Source organism: Orcinus orca, chromosome 19 (genome assembly GCF_937001465.1).
Source record: "Orcinus orca chromosome 19, mOrcOrc1.1, whole genome shotgun sequence".
NCBI classification, from domain to species: Eukaryota; Metazoa; Chordata; class Mammalia; order Artiodactyla; family Delphinidae; genus Orcinus; species Orcinus orca.
This window is the reverse complement of record NC_064577.1, coordinates 52,343,134-52,361,595: the sequence shown is the minus strand read 5'-3', so window position 1 is coordinate 52,361,595 and position 18,462 is coordinate 52,343,134. Positions and strand designations below refer to the sequence as shown.

The 18,462-nt window shown below is 52.1% G+C and overlaps 1 protein-coding gene across 9 annotated transcripts in view; it reads left to right on the top strand.

Annotated features, from left to right (window-relative positions):
- The window catches only part of MSI2 (musashi RNA binding protein 2), a 389,547-nt gene that overhangs the window by 316,184 nt on the left and 54,901 nt on the right, over window positions 1-18,462 (top strand). For all 9 annotated transcript variants that reach the window (XR_007473301.1, XR_007473302.1, XM_049701558.1 and 6 more), the window contains exon 9: window positions 14,341-14,455. Coding sequence is in view for 7 of the 9 variants with exons in the window: in XM_049701558.1 (XP_049557515.1) it covers window positions 14,341-14,455 (115 nt within the window). In the remaining 2 variants the exon portion in view is untranslated. The remainder of the gene's footprint in view (window positions 1-14,340; window positions 14,456-18,462) is intronic.

Here is an 18,462-nt window from a genome sequence, read left to right as displayed (position 1 = left end):
GACTTAACGTAATGGTTCATCGGGAAAGCCCGGTGTAGACTGGCAAGAGGCCTCGCTGTGCTGCCACAAATGCATATGTGCGGCCCTTCACCGTTGACTGGCTTGGCAACTAGCCTGAGACACAAAGTGAGAAAGGGCTTTCTTCTCCCCACTGTTCCCGTGGGGAGACAGAGGCCCAGGGGATATGCCCCAGGGCCACCCAGATAGTGAAGGAGCACAGGCCTTGAAGTATTGGCTGCCAGGTGAACTGTACAGACGATTGTTTGAGCTTGGAAGTGGGGAGGCGAATTCCCCAGATGACGTGGGGGACAATCAGAAGGTAAGAGTTCCAGCCCCAGAAAGGTAACCGGTGGGCTGGCCTGAAGCCAGAGAGGTTTGCAGCCATTGTCCCCAATCTTGCACACTTGTCACCTTCTTTTCCACTCAGGTGGAGGCCGACTGTGGCAGGTAACTGTGTGCAAAGTGTGAGGTTTCTGTTTTCTTTCGAATCTGGGGCTGGTAGTTGTTCTTCAAGAGAAGAAGTCGAAATGGAAGTAGGCAAGAGGAATGGGTTGGGGGTGCAGTGGTCGGGAACACAGAAGCCCATGGAGGTGTCACTACAGGTGCCTAGCCCACCCCCACCAGGTACAGGCCCTAAAGGGGAACTTAGAGGTGCTGGGAGAGAGAAGCAGTGGGTCACTGCTGGTCACAGGGCCTGTGATGACCACCTCGTGGGGTGGCTGGGGCCTGGAGGAGACAGCAAAAGCACAGGGTCAGGCTTGATATACGTTAGATCTTGCCATGGTCCACATCGCGATCCATGAAAGGACTTCTCCGGCAAGCTCTCCTCCTCCGAAGGGTGGAATGTGAAGCGCATCGGTAGGGAAGCCCGAACCTTGAATTGCTTTGGATTCTGTGATACTAGTTTCTACTTCTGAGGCCCAAAGAAAAGGAAATGAATTTAAACTGTGCTATGGACAGAATTCAAATGAGAGATCGGAAAGACTGAGAACTCAGAGACTGCCAAGCAGAAACAGGGGCGGTTGTGAGAATGCATGTAGGAGTGTTGTGTAAACTGGACTGTGGTTCGAAACTGTAAAGACAGCTCTCCCGGAAGCCCCAGTCTCTCTGTGAATTGGGCAGGAACAGAGAGCTGCGGGGACCACCCCCACACACTCCGTTCCCACAGAGTCCTCAGAGCTACCATTTTCTCATATTCACAGAGAGGAGAGGTCTCACTGATGATGAGATAGGACTCTGAATCCAGCTCTTCTGGTTCTTGACCCAGTCCTCGTGTGCCTGGCACTCAGTAGGTCCTGTATAAATAATTGTGTGATGAATAAAGGATTGGGGGAGGGACCACGTGACAGTGAGGCACATTGTCATTCCCAAAGCCATTGCCCATCTAATGTGGTTGGTGAATCTCCTGGACATCTGTTAAAATGAGGGCCCTCCCCTGACGTCCAGGACAGCCAGGCACGAATGCTTCTGGCTGCAGAGGAGCGGGGAAGCCGGGACCGCAGGAGCTGACACACCCCCACTGCCAGCGTAGAGGCCTGGCCTTAAGGAGGCCGCCTCCGTGGCGGTGGTGGCAGGGGGATGGGCAGAGAGCCCCACCTGGTGCTCCCACACGAGATCCTACGAATAGCCAGTAGTTTTGAGAGCTCGCTCCGTGCTTTGCTGAGTGTTTGCTTTTTGTACGTCATTTGACTATCACCCACGTCTGATGTAGGTACTAATTATCATCCCCATTTAACTGATCAGCAAGGTGAGGCAGAGATAGAAGTTAAGCAGCTTGCTCAGAGCCACATGGCCAGCGAGTGGCAGCAGCAGATTTCAAGCCCAGAAAGCTAAGGTCCAGAGCTCACGTTGGTACCCAGTAGGCTGTTCCCCATTCTCCAGGCTGAAAGAGACCTGAAGGGTCATCTCACCACGCTACAGCCTTCTAAGGCCACTGACCACCCCTCCCAGGCAGCCGTGCTGTGGCTTGGGTGGTTCCAAGTTCTTCTAAGAGAAGGGCCAAGGACACAGGCTCGCTCGGGGCCAGATTCCCAGCTGGGAAGAAGGGCCGAGCTTCTAAGGGGTCCCTGTCGGCCACAGGCATCTCCCCCACCCCCCGGAGGCAGGTGAGCAAGGGGCACGGGGGCAGCAGGCTGCCACCGGAGCTCAGGGCCTGACCGATGAGACTCAGCCCCGTCCTCCGACCTGGCACAGTCAGAGCACAGCGCAGACATGGCTCCTTTACAGTAAACACCCGGATGCGCACGCAGGGCCGCCAGGTGACCGTCCGGAGGGGGCTCCTCCCCGGACACTCAGCGAGCCGGCGCTGGTGCAGTGGTGACACATCCCTCCCGCCGCGGGCCCTGATTGAAGCAGCGGGGACACTTGCCTGATTAGTCACCAGCACAGCTTCCCAGTGCCTCCTGGCACTGCAGGGAGGCAGGTGGGAATTGACAGAGACCTGCCAGGCCGCTCAGAGGCCTGGCTCAGCCCCCATCTCCAAGGAGTCGGAGGCGACGCCCGCCTCACCGGGTGAGATCTCGGGGTACATTTAGAAAGGGGCCAGGCAGGGGCACTTGTGATCCACAGCAGGACATCGGCGGTCACCAGGCACTGTGCCAGCAGCTTACATGCACGAAGTCATTGTCCCATTGTAGAGAGGGGGACAGTAGCGCTCAGAACTGTGAAGGGACTTCCACAGTCCATGGCTCTAAGGGCAGAGCAGGGATTTGAACCTGTGTCATTCTGGCTCCAGCCCTGGGTCCTTCCCACTCTACCCTGCTGCCACCTTAGACAAACGTCATCATTGAAAAATCTGGATTGATGTGACGGGTCAATATAAGGATGAGTTTTTAGTTGCTTTACATAAGGATTACTATAGAATTCCTTTAAAAAGGCCTTTTCCTTGTTCCTTTAAGGTGATCCAATTTATGAAAATTGCTAAGCAGTTGGCAGGCTTGTTAGGAATGCAGACTGTCAGGCCCCACCCCTGATGTACTGAATGAGAATCTGTATTTTGACAGATGCGCAGTGATTTGTACGCACATTGAAGTCTGAACGCACTGGCGAGCATCACTGCTAATGAGATAACGTGGGGGGTTGGGTCACAAATCACCCATCCAGTGTCAGAAGGAAAGAACTCAGGAGTGAGGGGCCTCAGGCCGGAAGAGCATGGAGCCAGCTGAGCTGGCCTGGCCCGGGGTCCCCAGGCCAATCTGGGACTCTCGGCACCGCTGCACACTCCCTGTGTGTTCAGAGACCAGATCTCCTCCCAAGGAAGCTCTCCGTGTCGGGGCCTCCCCTCTGATTTGGGTCTCGGAGTGTTGACTGAAGGTGTGTGAGGCTCACACTGGATGGGCTGGATCCTTGAGTGATGTCACGTGTCCTTGTCCCCAAGTTGGGACCTGCCGGGTCATTTAGAAACACCCAGGACTTGCCCAAGCCCGAATCCCAGACCCACCACTGGTTATCTCGTGACCCAGCAAGTACCCCACCTGTCTGTACCTGTTTCCTCCTCCGAAAGGTGGGACGGATGATGGCCACTGCCTTTGGCAGCTTTAGGAAGTGCTGGTTCAGTTTCTGGCCCTGGGAGGTCTTGGCCTGCTCTGTTGTCGGGTGTATAATCTGGTAGCCTTGAAGGAATAGGCCTTCCTGAAAACCTCCTTAGTAACTGCCAGTTTCCTCCATTTGGCGTAAGCCGGGCACCAGCAAATTTTTTGTAAAGGGCCAGATAGTAAGTATATTAAGCCTCAAAGGCTCTACGTCTTTGTCACAACTGCTCGACTCTGCCATCAGAGGGCAAAAAGCAGCCACGCATGGTGTGTACATGATGGGCATGGCTATGTTGAAATAAAACCTTATTTACAAAAGTAAGTGACTCCTTGATCTGGCCGTAGTTTTCAACTCCTGACCTAAACTGATACAGGTCAGAGGAGGCGGTCTGCTTATCTCAATGGGCCCAAGGAAAGGCTCTCAGCCAGGTGGTCACCGAGGCTCACTACTATCGAGTCAGCATTTTACTAGTTGGTGGGGGGACGGGGGTGGGGTGGGGCGGGGACAGCAAATAGACGCCAGGGTTTGGGGTAGCAGCCTGCGGAAAGTAGCAGCGCCTTCGTTCCTAGAGGGCTCCAAGCACTGAGCAGGTGGGGAGTGAAGGAACGTTCAGAATGGAGTGCTGTAAATCCAAGAGGCCTTCCCGACAGTGGTGCCACCAACCCCTCACTGCTGCATGCCCCACAATGCAGCCACTAATTGCTACTCATTGTGACCTTGGGCAAGTTACTTGGCTTCTGTGCTTCGGCCCTCCTCTCCATACGACAGGTAATGTGTCACCTACCATAGAGACTGCTGGAACTCGGACTTGTGAAGGGTTTTACCAGACCATAGCACGCTCTATCAAGTGATAAGTCTTCTTACTCTCATTATCATCATCACCACTATCATTATTCTTAGAATCATTGTACTGAACAAAGATGTAATCATAAGGTAAGGCGGTCCTGGACAGATTTCAAGTCCATAAAATGCAGGTGTGCAGACCTGGGCAGGTCTGGGACGTGAGTCTCCAGGGCAGGAAGGGGGTGAGTGTGGGTACTCCTGATGCTCTGGCCGCTGGGCGGGGTCCCGCAGGAGAGGGGAAGGCACACAGCCTGCAGAGCAGAGCAGAAGGGCCCCCGCAGATGTGATTTTCTAGGTCCCAGAGAAGCTGACTCGGACACTTCCGCTTAATCATCCTTTGGAGAGGTTACAAAAACCCCACTTCTAAGGTCAAAGCAAGCTCCTGGTGGGAGCTCAGGCCTGCCACCTTCAGCTGGGGCACAGTTCGGGGATTAACCCCCAGAACGGGGGCTTCTGGGTGGGAGGGGGCAGGAGGACGAGAGATCAGCAGAGTCCTGGGTTGGCCTCTTGGACTCGGGGCTGTGGTGCTGGGTCAGGTGGTCCGCGGAGGCCCCAGGCTGGGGTGGGTGCTGACCCCGGCAGGGTGCCCCAGTGACCCAGCATGCTTCCCCTCCCTCCAGCTGCCCCTCCTCAGCCTGAGGCCTGAGAGCTCAGTTGGGCACCAGCCCAAAAGTGGGGGGCATGGAGGGGGGAGGTAATGTGAGTGGAATTAACTAGGCTTCTGCGTTCACCATCCTATTTGTAGCGTCATTCTCACTCGTAAGCTAATTTTAGCCATCCATTCTGACTCTGTTGCCATCTATAAAATGAGAACGTCAAATGTAACATTAAACAAGCAGGATGAAGGGAAAAAAAAAAAAGGAAACGCCAGAGAGGCACCGAATAAATGAATCTCGTGTTTACGTGGAAGAGGGAGCGGTCCTTCCCCCGCCCACCCCCCATCGCGCATGCGTGCGCACCCCTCCACGCGTGCTGTTCGTGTATCAGCTGTTTGTACCAGCTCTGTTGTGCGAGCAGCGGGATGTCTGTGTTGAGGGAAGTGGGGGAAGGCAGCAGGGAGGGCTGCGGTGGTTGGGTGGTAAATGTCTGTTGCTCTTTAGGCAGAAGTAATTTGGCCTGCAGGGAGGTGGCCTCCCCATTGCCTGAGCTCTGGCTCGTTTGCCCTTCATCTGTCCTCTGGTGAGGTCGTTGCAGGGGGGCTGGGGAGAGCGGAGCATCCTTCCCAGTATCTCAGTGCCGAAGGCCTCTGGGCTTTTCCATGTGTGCTACCCCTGCCTCCCAGGGGGTACAGGGTCGGGAGGGGGTCTGGAGACGCCTGGAAGAGGCTGCTCTGCTCCCCTTCTCTGGAGCCTTTGACTGCACTCACCTGCCCTGCCCGACTTCCCGGGGACGCGTGAGCTGATGCCCAAGCTGCCCTTTTCTTTTCTTTTCTTTTGAATTGAGAAATGAAATTAGGCCTGGGCAGGGTCTCTGGCAACGCCCACCACAGACTGGGATAAACACGCGGCTTGTGGCAGAATTTGGGCACCTGCTGGAGACGGAGGTTTCTTTTCACTTTGAAATGCCCTTGCAGGTTCCCAGAAATTAAAAAAAAAAAAAAACAGCTGCTGCTGCCACCATCAGCTTTTTCCCCAAATAGTGCGGCCTAGGAAGCTCCCTCAGCACACCTTGCTGATGAAAGCAGGAAGGCGGGCCTCTCCGGCCAGCAGGTTGGGGAGGTCAGGGAGAAAGTTAGTGGCAGCATGCCAGATCTCCCAGCCTGCGGGGTGGCGGCCACTTTCTCCCTTCCGCTGTGCTCCCCAGGCTTTGGGATTTACGCTTTAAGCGCAGACGTGAACTAGCTTTATCACCTTGAAAGGCTCGCGCCTAGGCTCCATGTGGAGGACAGTCAGGTGTGACCCACCTAACTTTATCCAGCGCGAGCACTTACAGGATTAGCTAGTTTAATTTCTTAGCTCACTGCAGCCCTGTGGGGTGGGCAATGCTGTTACTCTGTTATACAGATGAGAAAATCGAGGCACAGGGAAGTCAGGCAGCTGGTCCCAGCTCAGAGCTGGCAGTGGAGCAGAGACAAAACCAGGGACCTTAGCCTCTAGGCTAGGCTGCAGGACAAGGCCCCCTTGGAGGCTGCGGTGGACACTGGGCATGTGTCTCCGGACAGGGTTAGGGACCAGCTCCTCCCCATTCCTTGCCCAGACTCTGAGCGACATCCTGAATTCATCTGTGTCCCCACCCAGCCCTGCCTGCTGAGTAGGAGGTGCTAATGGTATTGGTTTATGACTGTTTTCACTTTGCCATCGCTGATTTTAATAAAATACTGAGCAGAGGAAACTGGATGAAATTAGTCCCGGAAGTGGTGGGGAAATTAATTCTGGAACTAGGATCGGGGATGGCCTTGTGGGAGGAACAACTTCCGAATGGGCCTTGACGGGTGGATAGAGGGAGGTAGGGAAGGGCTGGCCAGAGGCCGAGAGGTGGGGACAGGGGTTCTGAATTGGAGGACCTAGGATTGAATCCTAGCTTTGTCATTATCTGGCTTTGTGACCCTGGACAAATCCTTCTTCGAAGCCTCAGTTTCCTTTTCTGCTCTAACCATGGGGTGAGTCAGGCCAACTCACAGAGGAAATGGGGAGTCGATTAGTGAGGGTGTCGAGAGCACTGGGCATTCTTGGAGGACTTCTGTGTGCCAGGCGCTGTGCTTTATGTGTTGCATGTATGTGTCGTGACATATATTCTACATTATATATGTATACACAGAGACACACACACACACGAGGATGTCGTGACTACGCCTTGCATGTGGGCAGTGCTCAATACACAATACATTCCTTCTTCTCCAGAGTAATTCTGCTGCCCAGAGAGGGGAGTCAAGATTCTATGTCCGGTGGGACTCTCAGTGCTTGTCACGAATGGGTCTGGGCCACTTATAGCAAGCGTGTGTCCTTTGAAGGTAGACGTTTCTGCTGGCCTCCTTCACTTCCCAGGCTGGCATTTCCATTTCGGTTTGCACAGTAACCCCCTCTTCCTTAGACTCCGTTGGTGGGGGGTCCCCTATCTGTGAGGACCCCTTTGCATTGGAACAAGACAACTTACCCATACAAGTGGGTCCTCTGATGCTTGGCCGCACGCTGCTCCCTGTCTACAAGGACAGTGTCTGATGGAGATGTCTGGGGGTCCTCTCTGCATTGGCAGAGGGCACAAGAGCTGGCACTAGTGAGGCGCAGGTATAGCCAGACGCCTGGATGCCCTTTCCCGCTGGAGTCAAGGGCTGGGTCTTCCCAGGGCGGCTGCCAGGATTTCCAGGGTGTGGTTGCTGCCCCCGGCGTGATGGTGTCTCAGGCCAGGCGTTCACCCAGCTGCCGTCCTGAAACTCTGAGTGATGGTGGGACAAGGGCCCTCATCTTCGTTTGCCACTGCTGCACGTTCTCTAGCACATGCTGTAGCCGCCGTGCTCTTGAGGCCGGCTCTGGGCACCATGCGCGGGGCGGGACAGTAGACTCAGTTCCCTCCCAAGGAGCTTGTCTAGGCTTTGTCTTGCTCTGCAGGATCCCTGAGGGCAAGAGCCCCGTGAAGGGTCCACCCTCCTGGAGTCTCCAGAAAGGCTTGTGACTGGCCGAGAGGGCGAGAGAGAGCAGCGGGCAGGAGGAAGAAGGGCTGTGATGGGGGACACCACAGTGGGGGGCTGTGTGTGGTTTCTGGGGTGCAGCTCACCCCACCTGCCTCACTAGAGAGCCTGGGGAGCTGCTGGCTCGGGGCAGGACCCCAGAATCTTTATACCTGAGTGTCATCGCCCTTCCGCTCAGAGCCGGGGGGCTGCAGGAGATGGTCAGCTTGGGGCTTCAGAGAGGCAGTACTGTCCTGGAGCCCTCCGGGACCTGGCTGGGGAGGGGGTGCAGCTTGAGTCAGAGGAGATGCCGGTGGTCAGGTGTCTGTGTCTTTTGGGAAGCTCCCCAGAGGGATGGTGCCCACAGCAGAAGCCACAAGCCATCCCCCACCCCACCCCGAGCGCTCGCCCACCCCGAGAGGCCCAACCTACAGCTGTCCCCTCCCCTCCTGCCAGCCACGTGGTCCAGGTTGATCTCTTTGAGACCTATTTTATCCTTTGAGGTAGGCCCCTCTCTCCCTAGAGGAGTAAATGGTTCTAACGTGACCTGTTTGGGGCAAGAAGTGAAGCTGCAAACGCTGGCTTCTTCAGGCCACACAGGTCTCCCTTGTCCTTGGTGGTAAATCAAGGCCACGGCTGCGGGGCTTGGGTTTCCCCAGACTGAGGCCAGGCTAGGCTTCCCTCCTGGCCCTGGGGCACGTGCTGACCAGGGCCGTTTGTGTAGAGACCAAGGAAGAACAAAAGCCTTTTCACTTCCCAGACTGTGGCATCCTCCTCCGACTGCCAGCCTCTTCCAAAAGGTGCCCGGCAGGGAGCTTGCCTGAGCAGGGGCTGCGGGCCAGCTGGGCAACAGCGGCCACTCAGAGTAGCTGCAGGGAAGCTGTCCCCGCTGAAGCCCCAGCGCCTTCTCCAAAGCCAGTGCCAAGCATCGCCCCCCTAAAGAGGGGGTGGCACGGGGTCCCCCGCCTTGGTTGGGCCGTGACACCAGGCGGACCTGGGTTCAAACCCAGACCCACCAGACATAAACTGGTTCTGAAGCCACAGGCACCGTGTATGATGTCCGTGGGCCTCAGCTTCCTGTTCTACAAGGTGGGCATACTGCTATGAAAGGGATCATTGGGTGAACTGGAGTACAGTATTTTATAGATGCTAAATGTCCTGAGGTTGCTAACTGAACTGTGCTCACGTAAGAAAATGTCTTTATGTTTCGGAAACGCAAACCGTAATGGACGCAGCCTCCTCTCAGGTGGTTCAGGGGAAAATACATGGTTATAGACAGAGACAAAGAGCGTGCAAATGATAAAGCAGGAGCCACCAAATGTTCACAACAGGTGACTCTGGTAAGGGGTGTGCAGTGTCCTTTGTGCTGTCCTCTTGAAGTTCCTTCTAAACATAAAGTTCGAAACAGACCTCCTCGCTGAGTTGCTTTGGACCCAGATGGGCGGAGGCACCCCACACCAACGAGCAGCTGCACAGAGGCTCAGGGACCACACGTCACCCTCACAGTAGCCTCCGATTCACCCTCTGGAGGGACAGCCCCCAGCCTAGAAGTTCTGTCATTGAAGAGGGTTCAGTGGGCTACAGGGAAGCCACAACTTCTCCTCCAAGGCCGGTTTGCCAAGCAAAGCAGCATATTTGGAGGTTGGAATTTTAAAGCAAATCCATCTAGCTTTGGGGGGTTGGCATGTCTCGGCATTTGGACCCTGGTGTGGGGTTACTTTGTGGCTTTGCCAGCCGTGAAGCTTGCAAATGGAGGCCTCATCTTCCTGGTGTGAGCAGTTGGTCACAAGTGGCCCCTGAGGCTTCTTACGAGCACAGATCCCAACGGAACTCCCGCTCCGTCTTCTGCCCCTCCACCCAGATGACTTTCTCCAGCTGCCATTTGAAACAGTATTGATGGCAGCCGTGGCGAGAAGCTGCAGAGGTGGGGTCTGAGCCATTGATGGAGGAGACCTGAGACCCAAGCCTCGGAGACGTTTCTCCCTCAGACTCTGCCCCCACCAGGGCTGCCTGAGGGTGCGCACTTTGGGTGTGGGCGTTGGGGAGCATTTACCGTAAATGAGGGGGTGTAACCGTAAAAGGGACGGTGCTGAAAGAGCTGGAGCAGCAGATCAGGTCACCAGGACAACCACTCCTATTTTGCTTCTTTTTACCTGGGGAGCCAGTTGAGTGTCTCTGGGGCTGCCCTGGGAAGGGAGCCTCAGTGCCCTGCCTTATGCCCCATGGTGAAGGCAGCCCCCAGCAAGCCCGTCACCAAGGGTCCCGCTGTCCTGTCTGCTCACTGCTCTCCGTTGATCTCGTGCGACAGTCTCCAAAGATGGCCCCCGTGACCTAGGCCTCCCAGCATTCATGCCCTTGAGCGTGTCCCCCTCCTACACCAAATCCAGGCTGGCCCAGTGTAACCAGTAGAAGGTGATGGAAGAAACAGTGTGACTCCCAAGGCTGAGATAAGAAGCCGGGTGGCTTCAGCCTCGGTCCCTTGGGACACTCCCTCTGGGGACTCAGCCACCATGCTGGGAGAAGACCGAGTGCCACGGAGAAGCCACGATGCACAGTCTTAGCCAAAGCAGCGTCCGCTGCCCGCCGTGGGAGGGAAGAAGGCATCTTGGCTGTCCTCCGAGGCAGGCTTCCTCTGGCTCCAGCCCCAGCCATCATCTGACCACAGCTCCATGAGCGACCACAAGAAGAGCCCCGCTGGGCCCCCTCCGCACTCAGAGCCACCAGGAAGCACGATAAATTATCGCTCAGAGCCACCAAGTGTGGGGGAGTTCGTTGCACAGCAATAGAAAACTGGGACAGCGTGTGGCCTGAGTGCGTGGAGCTGCGGAGATGGACTGGTTCCCTGAGTTCTGGCTCTGACTGTAACTCTGGTGCTCCTGCCAAGTTCTCTGGTTTGCCCAGGGCCCAGTGGGAGGAGAGCGGGGATGGGGGTGACTCAAATGCAGGCTCACTCAAGAGGTACCAGAGGCTGACAGGCCCAGAAGTGACAAGGGACAGGTTGACAGATGAATATTTGCCTTAATGTTAGGAGAACGGGGCAGTCAGGACCTGTTCTTTTCATAGACTGACGGCCCTTGGATGGGGCCCTGCCTTGTGTGTCTCTGCACCCCCGCTGCCTAGCGCTCGCTGGGCCCGTCGCGTTCCTCAGCACCGTGGCATCAAGTAGACTGGGTCTCCCTGAAGGAGCATGTAGGTCAATCCGTGCTCTGTATGGAACCTCACTGAGGGACCAGGAAGTAGAGGCAGACCCTGATCCCTGCCCTGAGAACTCACAGTCTGATGGGAGTAGGACAGAGTTTCATCCTCAGCAAGCCCCAGGCCCACTGCAAGGACTCAGGATCCAGGGAGAGAAAAGCTATACCTCTTTTCCCTTTTGTGTATTTTCTTCATATGAGATCATCAAAGGTAGTGAGGGCTGGGGGCAGGCCTCCTGGTCCTGAGAAATCTTTCGAGAAGCCTTCCGTGCCAGCCAGGCCAGGCCAGGCACCCTAGTGCGACTGCTGCCTTTGCCTGTCACTCCAAGTGCCCGGGACGTGCAGGGTCCCCCAGAGAGAGCGCATGCCACGGCCCCTGGCCTCCGGGAGCGCTCACCATCGACACGGCGAGGGGTTGAGAGAACCCACGCAGCCGGTGCCGCCCGAAACATCACTAGCCCAGACAGAGCAGAATTCAACAGAGCTGCCAGCCCTGTTCTGTGAGAGGAAGAGGAGGTGGGTTTGTTTAAAATACTCCCATTACAGTCAGTTAACCTTTATGTTTCCTAAATGAAAATTGTATAAACCTGAAAATTTCGTTGATCAGGTTGCCTAGGAACAGGCAGCAGGTTTTCATAAGACAATGCAGTAGATTGTCACCGATAGGGCTATTAGGAAGTGAGCTGGTTAGCATATTATTCCAGATCCCGGTGTTGGCGTTAGGTAATTATCTGTCTGCCTCTGCAGAGCACACCCATCTCCCCAGGCTCAGGCAGCCTCTTGCAAATGAGGCTTCTCAGCCTGCTTCTGAGTCCCAGGGATGGGATCTGGAGTCCAGGAGCACAATGTCAGCTCTGGGCTTAGGAGAGAGATCGAAAAGACCCAAATTCTGATGAATTTATTTCTTGAGAATCACCCCACCTCGCTTGCGACAGTAGTGCTCGAAGCGAAAAAATTGGAGGAATAAACAATAGGATGCACAATGGAAGTAAAGAACAAACTAAGACAACTTCGGCGTAATTTTTTAGTACTTTTCCCCTATATGATATATACACTTGTTTATTTTCCAAAGGCACTGTAATTTGCTTTTTTCCCCACCTCTTGCAGTTAGGGTGACCAGCCGTCCTGGTTTGCCTGGGACTGAGGGTTTCCCAATACCCGCGTATGTTATTATTAGCCTGCTTCTCCGTAGCTGTGTAGCTTTCAATCAGCTTGGATGAACCAAACTCGGCCTAACTCCCTGTTCTTGGACATTTAGGATATTTCCTTTTTTTAAAAAAAAAATTATAATTAATGCTTGTGGTGAATAGCCTCCTCCCTGCAGGATAAATCCCTGGAAGTAGGGTCTCTTGGTTGCAGGAAGTGTATACATTTACGGCTTTTGCTGTTTCAAAAAGCACACATGTGGGGATGTAGGCTTCTTTATTAGCCATTTTTGAATTGCCTGTTCGAGTCCTTTACCCACCTCTCTGTGGAGATGCTCATCTCTTTCCTTTTACTCTATAAAAACTCTTTGTATTAAACATATCAGTCGTGACCGTTGAACCATTTTGTCCATTTTTTTAAAGCCTGCGTGGTGATCATTCTTTAAAGAGCAACAGTAAATACTTATTATCCGGCGTCTTTGAAGAAAGAGGAGTTAATATTATAGGTAATTAAAGCTTCCTCCTAGCCTTAAGCACTAAAATATCTTTTAATTGAAGTATTTGGAATGAGAATATCTCCATAATGGATAACCCGTGTAGGTCCTTTTTAAAACAAAGTACACTGCACACTATTTAACTTTTTCTTCATCTCTCAGACATGCCGTGAGCAATAGTGATTTAATGTGTGATAGTGACCCTCAGCAGCTGTTGAGCTATGTGAAGTTTTGGCTTCTATACTATACGGCCCCAGACTGCTTTTTAAAATAAGGTACCTGGGGCTTCCCTGGTGGCGCAGTGGTTGAGAGTCCGCCTGCCGATGCGGGGGACACGGGTTCGTGCCCCGGCTGGGTCCGGGAGTCATGGCCACTGAGCCTGCGCGTCCGGAGCCTGTGCTCCGCAACGGGAGAGGCCACAACAGTGAGAGGCCCGCGTACCGCAAAAAAAATAAAAAAATAAAAAAATAAGGTACCTGATTCTCATCTTTTCCCCATCATTATCAGGCTATCGTGCTGTTAGTTCCGGCAGCTTTAAGCACTGCTGCCTTGCTCTACAACATCCCATCTTCATCAGCAATGGGATTGATTACTGGCTAACAAGGCTTGTTAAATCTATCTGTAAACTAAAAGCAAGTAAGCGCCCACCAAGGGCCTAAGGAACACTAGTGATAACAGTGTAGGAACTTCAACAGGCAGCAGTTTTACTTACTTCTTAGGGTTTGTATTACCTGTCATTAAGGTTGTTAAGTAAATGACTTCTGGATGTGAGCAGAATAGGATTAAGAAATTTTGGAGGCAGAGGGGGAAACAGAAAGGAAAGATTAGCAACCACTTGAAGACATAGCTGCAAAGTGAGAAACCGGTAATCCACGTTTAATCTCATTACTTCCCTCGGGAGTGTGCTGGGGCAGGTTTTATGGAGATGGTGGCATCGCTGACCTAGAAATTTTAAAAATCCGGCTTCCGGGCCTGCGCCTGCTGGGATATGGCTTAGAGCTTGTTACACAAGCCTTCTGATGCTCAGTTTTCTCATCTGTGAAATGGAGCTAAGACTAACTGGCCTGTCTATTTAATGAGACTTCATAGCAAGTGGCCTGCTATGAAGAATCACTGACCTGATGGAGCCCGAGAGGAATGTGTAAACATGTAAAGGGCTGAACGATAATGACGGATTATTACTATTGCTGTTGTTATTAGTCACAGACGCATCCAACAGCCATCGCCCGCCTTCTCACGCCTTCTGCGCAGGTTTCAATTTGAGCTCCAGCCCACACCTGGGCATCTTCAGCTGCTGTCCCTGCCGCCCCTCCAAACCCAATCTCATCCTTGTAGGTTTTTGCAGGATTTGCACAAGTGGTGTGTTTTCTTCAATATTTATTTTGCAGGCCATTTACTCGGCGCGACTATTTTTACAGCGAGTAAGGAGCAAGGCTAAAAATAACTTAGCTGGTAACCAGATCAGTTCTGCCTTTGACATTTACATGGAATTCGTTTGCATCTCATTTGTTCGCCTTTCTGTTTAACAGGTAGAATGTAAGAAGGCTCAACCGAAGGAAGTCATGTTCCCGCCTGGGACGAGAGGCCGGGCCCGGGGACTGCCTTATACCATGGATGCGTTCATGCTTGGCATGGGGATGCTGGGTGAGTCTGGGCCAGACCCTGGGGCCTGGGTCGCCTTCCAGTTGGGCAAACTGCTTTACCTGTCTGAGGCTCAGCTTCCCTATCTGTATATGAGGGTGATAATTCCTCTTACAGGACAGTTGTGACCATCAAGTTAGCAGAGATAGATAGATAGATAGATAGATAGATAGGCAGACAACTAGACAGATAGGCATCTTGTTCCATGCCTGGCTCATAGAAGGTACTTGATATTATTTTTTCCCCTTTCCACTCCCTTTTTCAAAAGGAGGAAAAGTTACTCTCTTTGCCTCAGCCCTCTCTGCTGACTGGGAGTTCTTAAAGACCTGTGGACTCCTGGCTGGCTTAATTTATGTGAGCCGAGGCTACATTTTCTAAAACTTGGGAGAGGAGGGGATATGGTAATGGTGGGCGATACTCCTGTCTATTTAAGTGATTAACATTTTTCTCTTGGGATATCAAATTTGTGTTTAAATGGATGTCTTAAATAACCTGTTTTATTCTTTATTTGCAAAAAAAAAAAAATGATGAAAGACAAAGTATGTTTGTTCTGATGAAAAATGATCTCTCCTGGCTTTTAGAGAAATTGAGTTGCATATTATGCCCCTTCCTTAAAGGTATCTCTGTCCGTCCTGCATAGATAATTGAAAATCTTGCCGCTTAAATGGCATGAAAGATGGAGAAAGCAGTGGAGAAGCATAATGGTGTGGGTCGTAACAATAATTAGAAATTTCAAGGCGAGAGAACGGTATTTTAGTGCAAGTTATTGTGTGTCAGGAAAATACTAATTAAATGGGATAAATGGTAGTTAATGGTAAAATTCCATTCAGGCACACGGTCTGTCTAGTTTTAATGGGTTTCATTTGGATTGGCTAAGAGTCCCTCTTCTATATTGTTTGATAAGCGCTTTATGTATTTTCAGATTTGCTGCTGTTTAAATCATTCTTGGCTCAGTTTTAAATTTATAAAACTTTTCTTGGCTTTAGAATTTAGACCTTTAAAAAAATTGTATCTATTTGTCTGAGGAAGTAACAAGGCAGGTAAAGTTATTTTGAGGAAGCTTTAAAAAATGCAAAAGGATGCCATGAGAATTCTCAAAATGGCTAAGATGTTAAAGCTAACTTTTTAGCTTTAACAGAGTTTCAAGGAAAATTCCTATTGTAATTCTTTAAAAATTGGCCAAATGATTCTAACACTTATCTGGAAGAAGAAACACATGAGAATAAATAAGAAAATTTTTTAAAAAGAGAAATGAGAAAAAAGAGAGTTTGACCAAATATCAGAACATAGTCCAAAACTACAGTAATTAAAATAGTGTGGCATATAGGAAGGCACCTGTTGATAGAAAAAGTTAAGGAGCCTAAATTAAATGTGTTTCTATGTATGAGTTTAATTATTATAAAGAAATTAATTTTAAAAACTCAATGAGAATGATTTCCTGGTTGACTGTAAGATACTTGTGTAGCTCTTGCTCTAAAAATAATTTGTATGTGGCCCTTACCTTATGTTATATACCAAAAGAAACCCCAAATGGATTAATACTTCCAAATTTTAAAATAAAATCTTAAAAGAGTTGAGCCCATTACTGCCTGCTGGCTTTCAGAGCCTTGAATTTTAAATGATGAGTATAAAGTCCCTAGGGCATCAAATGGCTTTTTAGGATCCAGATCTTCAAGAAGCACCCCCACCCTTCTGCCTCTCACTTGATACCCTTTATGTGAGGTATCATGTACCCCACGGTTTTCTCTGCTTGCCTGGGGGAGGTTTTCTTCCTGAGGAAGCAGAGGTGTGGAGCAAAGCCAGCTCACTCATGTCAGTTGCCAAAGAGCAAAGGTGCGGCAGCTGTATTCTCCCCAGATGCCAAGCAAGGGCTCAGGGCTCCACAGACCAATGGTTTCATAATGGGAGCCCAGGCAGGTGCCTTGTTGACCGCAGGAGGCATTCAACAGCAAATAGTCCTTGAGCACCTACTGCGTTCCTGGCCCAGGGCCAGCACTGGGAGACAGTGCCTAACAAGGCAGATGTGGTCCCTGCCCTCATGGAGCTTGTGGTCTAGTGAGAGAGGTGACGTTTAACAGCTCATCACATGGGTACGTTATTACTCATAATAGAGAGAGTCGTGAGGTGCTTTATGGGCACATAATGAGGAATGGAAACTAGTTGGAGGAATCAGGGAACACCTCCCGGTGGAGGTGACATCTCAGCTAGGAAGAGAAGGATGAGCAAGCCAAGGGCCATGCAGACAGAAGAAATAGCTTGGAATGCGAGGGTCCTGGTGTGGAGCCCTGAGGGCCAGCAAGGCGGCTGCTGGGCAGGTCCAGGCAGCGCGTGTGTGACGAGAGGTGGTGGCCGGGTGGCTCGGACCACAGTTGGTGGTGGGCAGACCCACATGGTCCCCGTGCTTCTCCAGATGCCATCTGGTTGGTTCCTGCTCTCTGAGGGATGGAAATGTGATGGATGCCAGGTGCTCACTCATCTTCCCCGACTTTGTTCTCTCACGTTTCAAGTTATGACTTCCCTGAGCTGCAGTAAAGAGGTAGTAATAGCTGGTTTAAAATGTCATTGTGGTTGAGTCTATTAGTTCTTGAGTCATAGCCTCCCCCAGTTCATCCCCATCCCCCATACCCTTGCTACTTAAGGGTTTGGCCTCTTGCCCATGTAGCTCTGGTTGAGGCTGCCACCAGGCGAAACCCCCCTGCCCCAGGCAGGGCCCCTCAGGTCACCGAGGCTCTCCTCCACCCCCAAGCAAGCAGAGAGCTCTTCGGGTGGAACTGATGGTGTGGGTCCGGCTTCCACCAAGGCGGGCTGTGTGGACCACAGGAAAGGGCTCAGCACTTCAGAATCAGGAGATCTGGACTTCTCGTCTGGTCAGCTGTGTGACTTTGGAGGGACAGTCTTCTCTGTCCTTCAGTTACCCCATCCATAGGGATATGGGAACCCTCATTTCATGGGGCTGTTGAGGATAGATGAAGCCGTATCGTGCCCAACCAGTGCTGTATTTTATCAGGTTCAAGCTGCCATGGGTGGCGGAATGCACCTTGTGTACCATCTGGAAAGAAAAAATATATACTGTTAACTAAACCACATTGTGAGACGGATCCCACTTTCAGGATGTTAAGATGTGAAAAAAAAAAAAGTGTGTCTTCTAATCAACAAAATACAGTAATATATACTCAAACTGGGAGCTGTTATTAGTAAGGTACTGGGGAGCCCCGGGCAAATTACCACCCAAGTAGGTATCCAACACCCCGCCACTTGGGACCGAGAATATAGCTAGACCTGCGTCTGTGTGTGACTTGTGCCATGGTACCTGCAGCCTCCTCCTTGGACCCCCAGCCAAGGGAGTTGGATGATCTTTGAATTTCTACCTCCCAACAAGATCTGTGCACTGGACTCCAGCCCTCATCACCTCCCAGCCCTCCTGAACTCCCCAGCTACTATGTTGAGGACATCCAGATGCCTGCTGAGACAGGGCCTCCTGAGAGGTCCCCAAATGTGTCCCCAGTTGGGAACCAGCTCAGCCTGAGGTCCAGGCAGAAGGGGGAATCAGACCACCACCCAGGGAACAAACTCACAGTCTCACGATCTGGTTGGCCTGTTGCCTCCCCAGCCAGGCTTGGGTCTCCACCGAGCTTTCTCTGCTGCGCTCGCCAGAAACTCCCAGGGCTGCCCTCTCTTTCACCCACTGGCGCAGTTTGGCACCCTGGGCCTCTGGACTCTTGGTCGAGGGGAGTGCCATCTGCTGTGCTGTAACAAGCCCTTGCTTCGTGCTTCTTCCCTTAACGTGATGTCACCAATGAAGTCTAATCCTTTGGCAAGATGGCCTGACCTGACTCCATCAGTCACCTGGGTCACCATCTCTGTGGTGCACTAGGCCTGCCTATCAGTCCTAGAATCACCACCATTGCCACCACCCACAGTTTGGCTAATGAACTTGGCTCACGCAGAAACACTGTTTTTTAAGTTTGTTAATGAGATGAGGTTTCAGTGATTTAAACTTTTATCGTCGA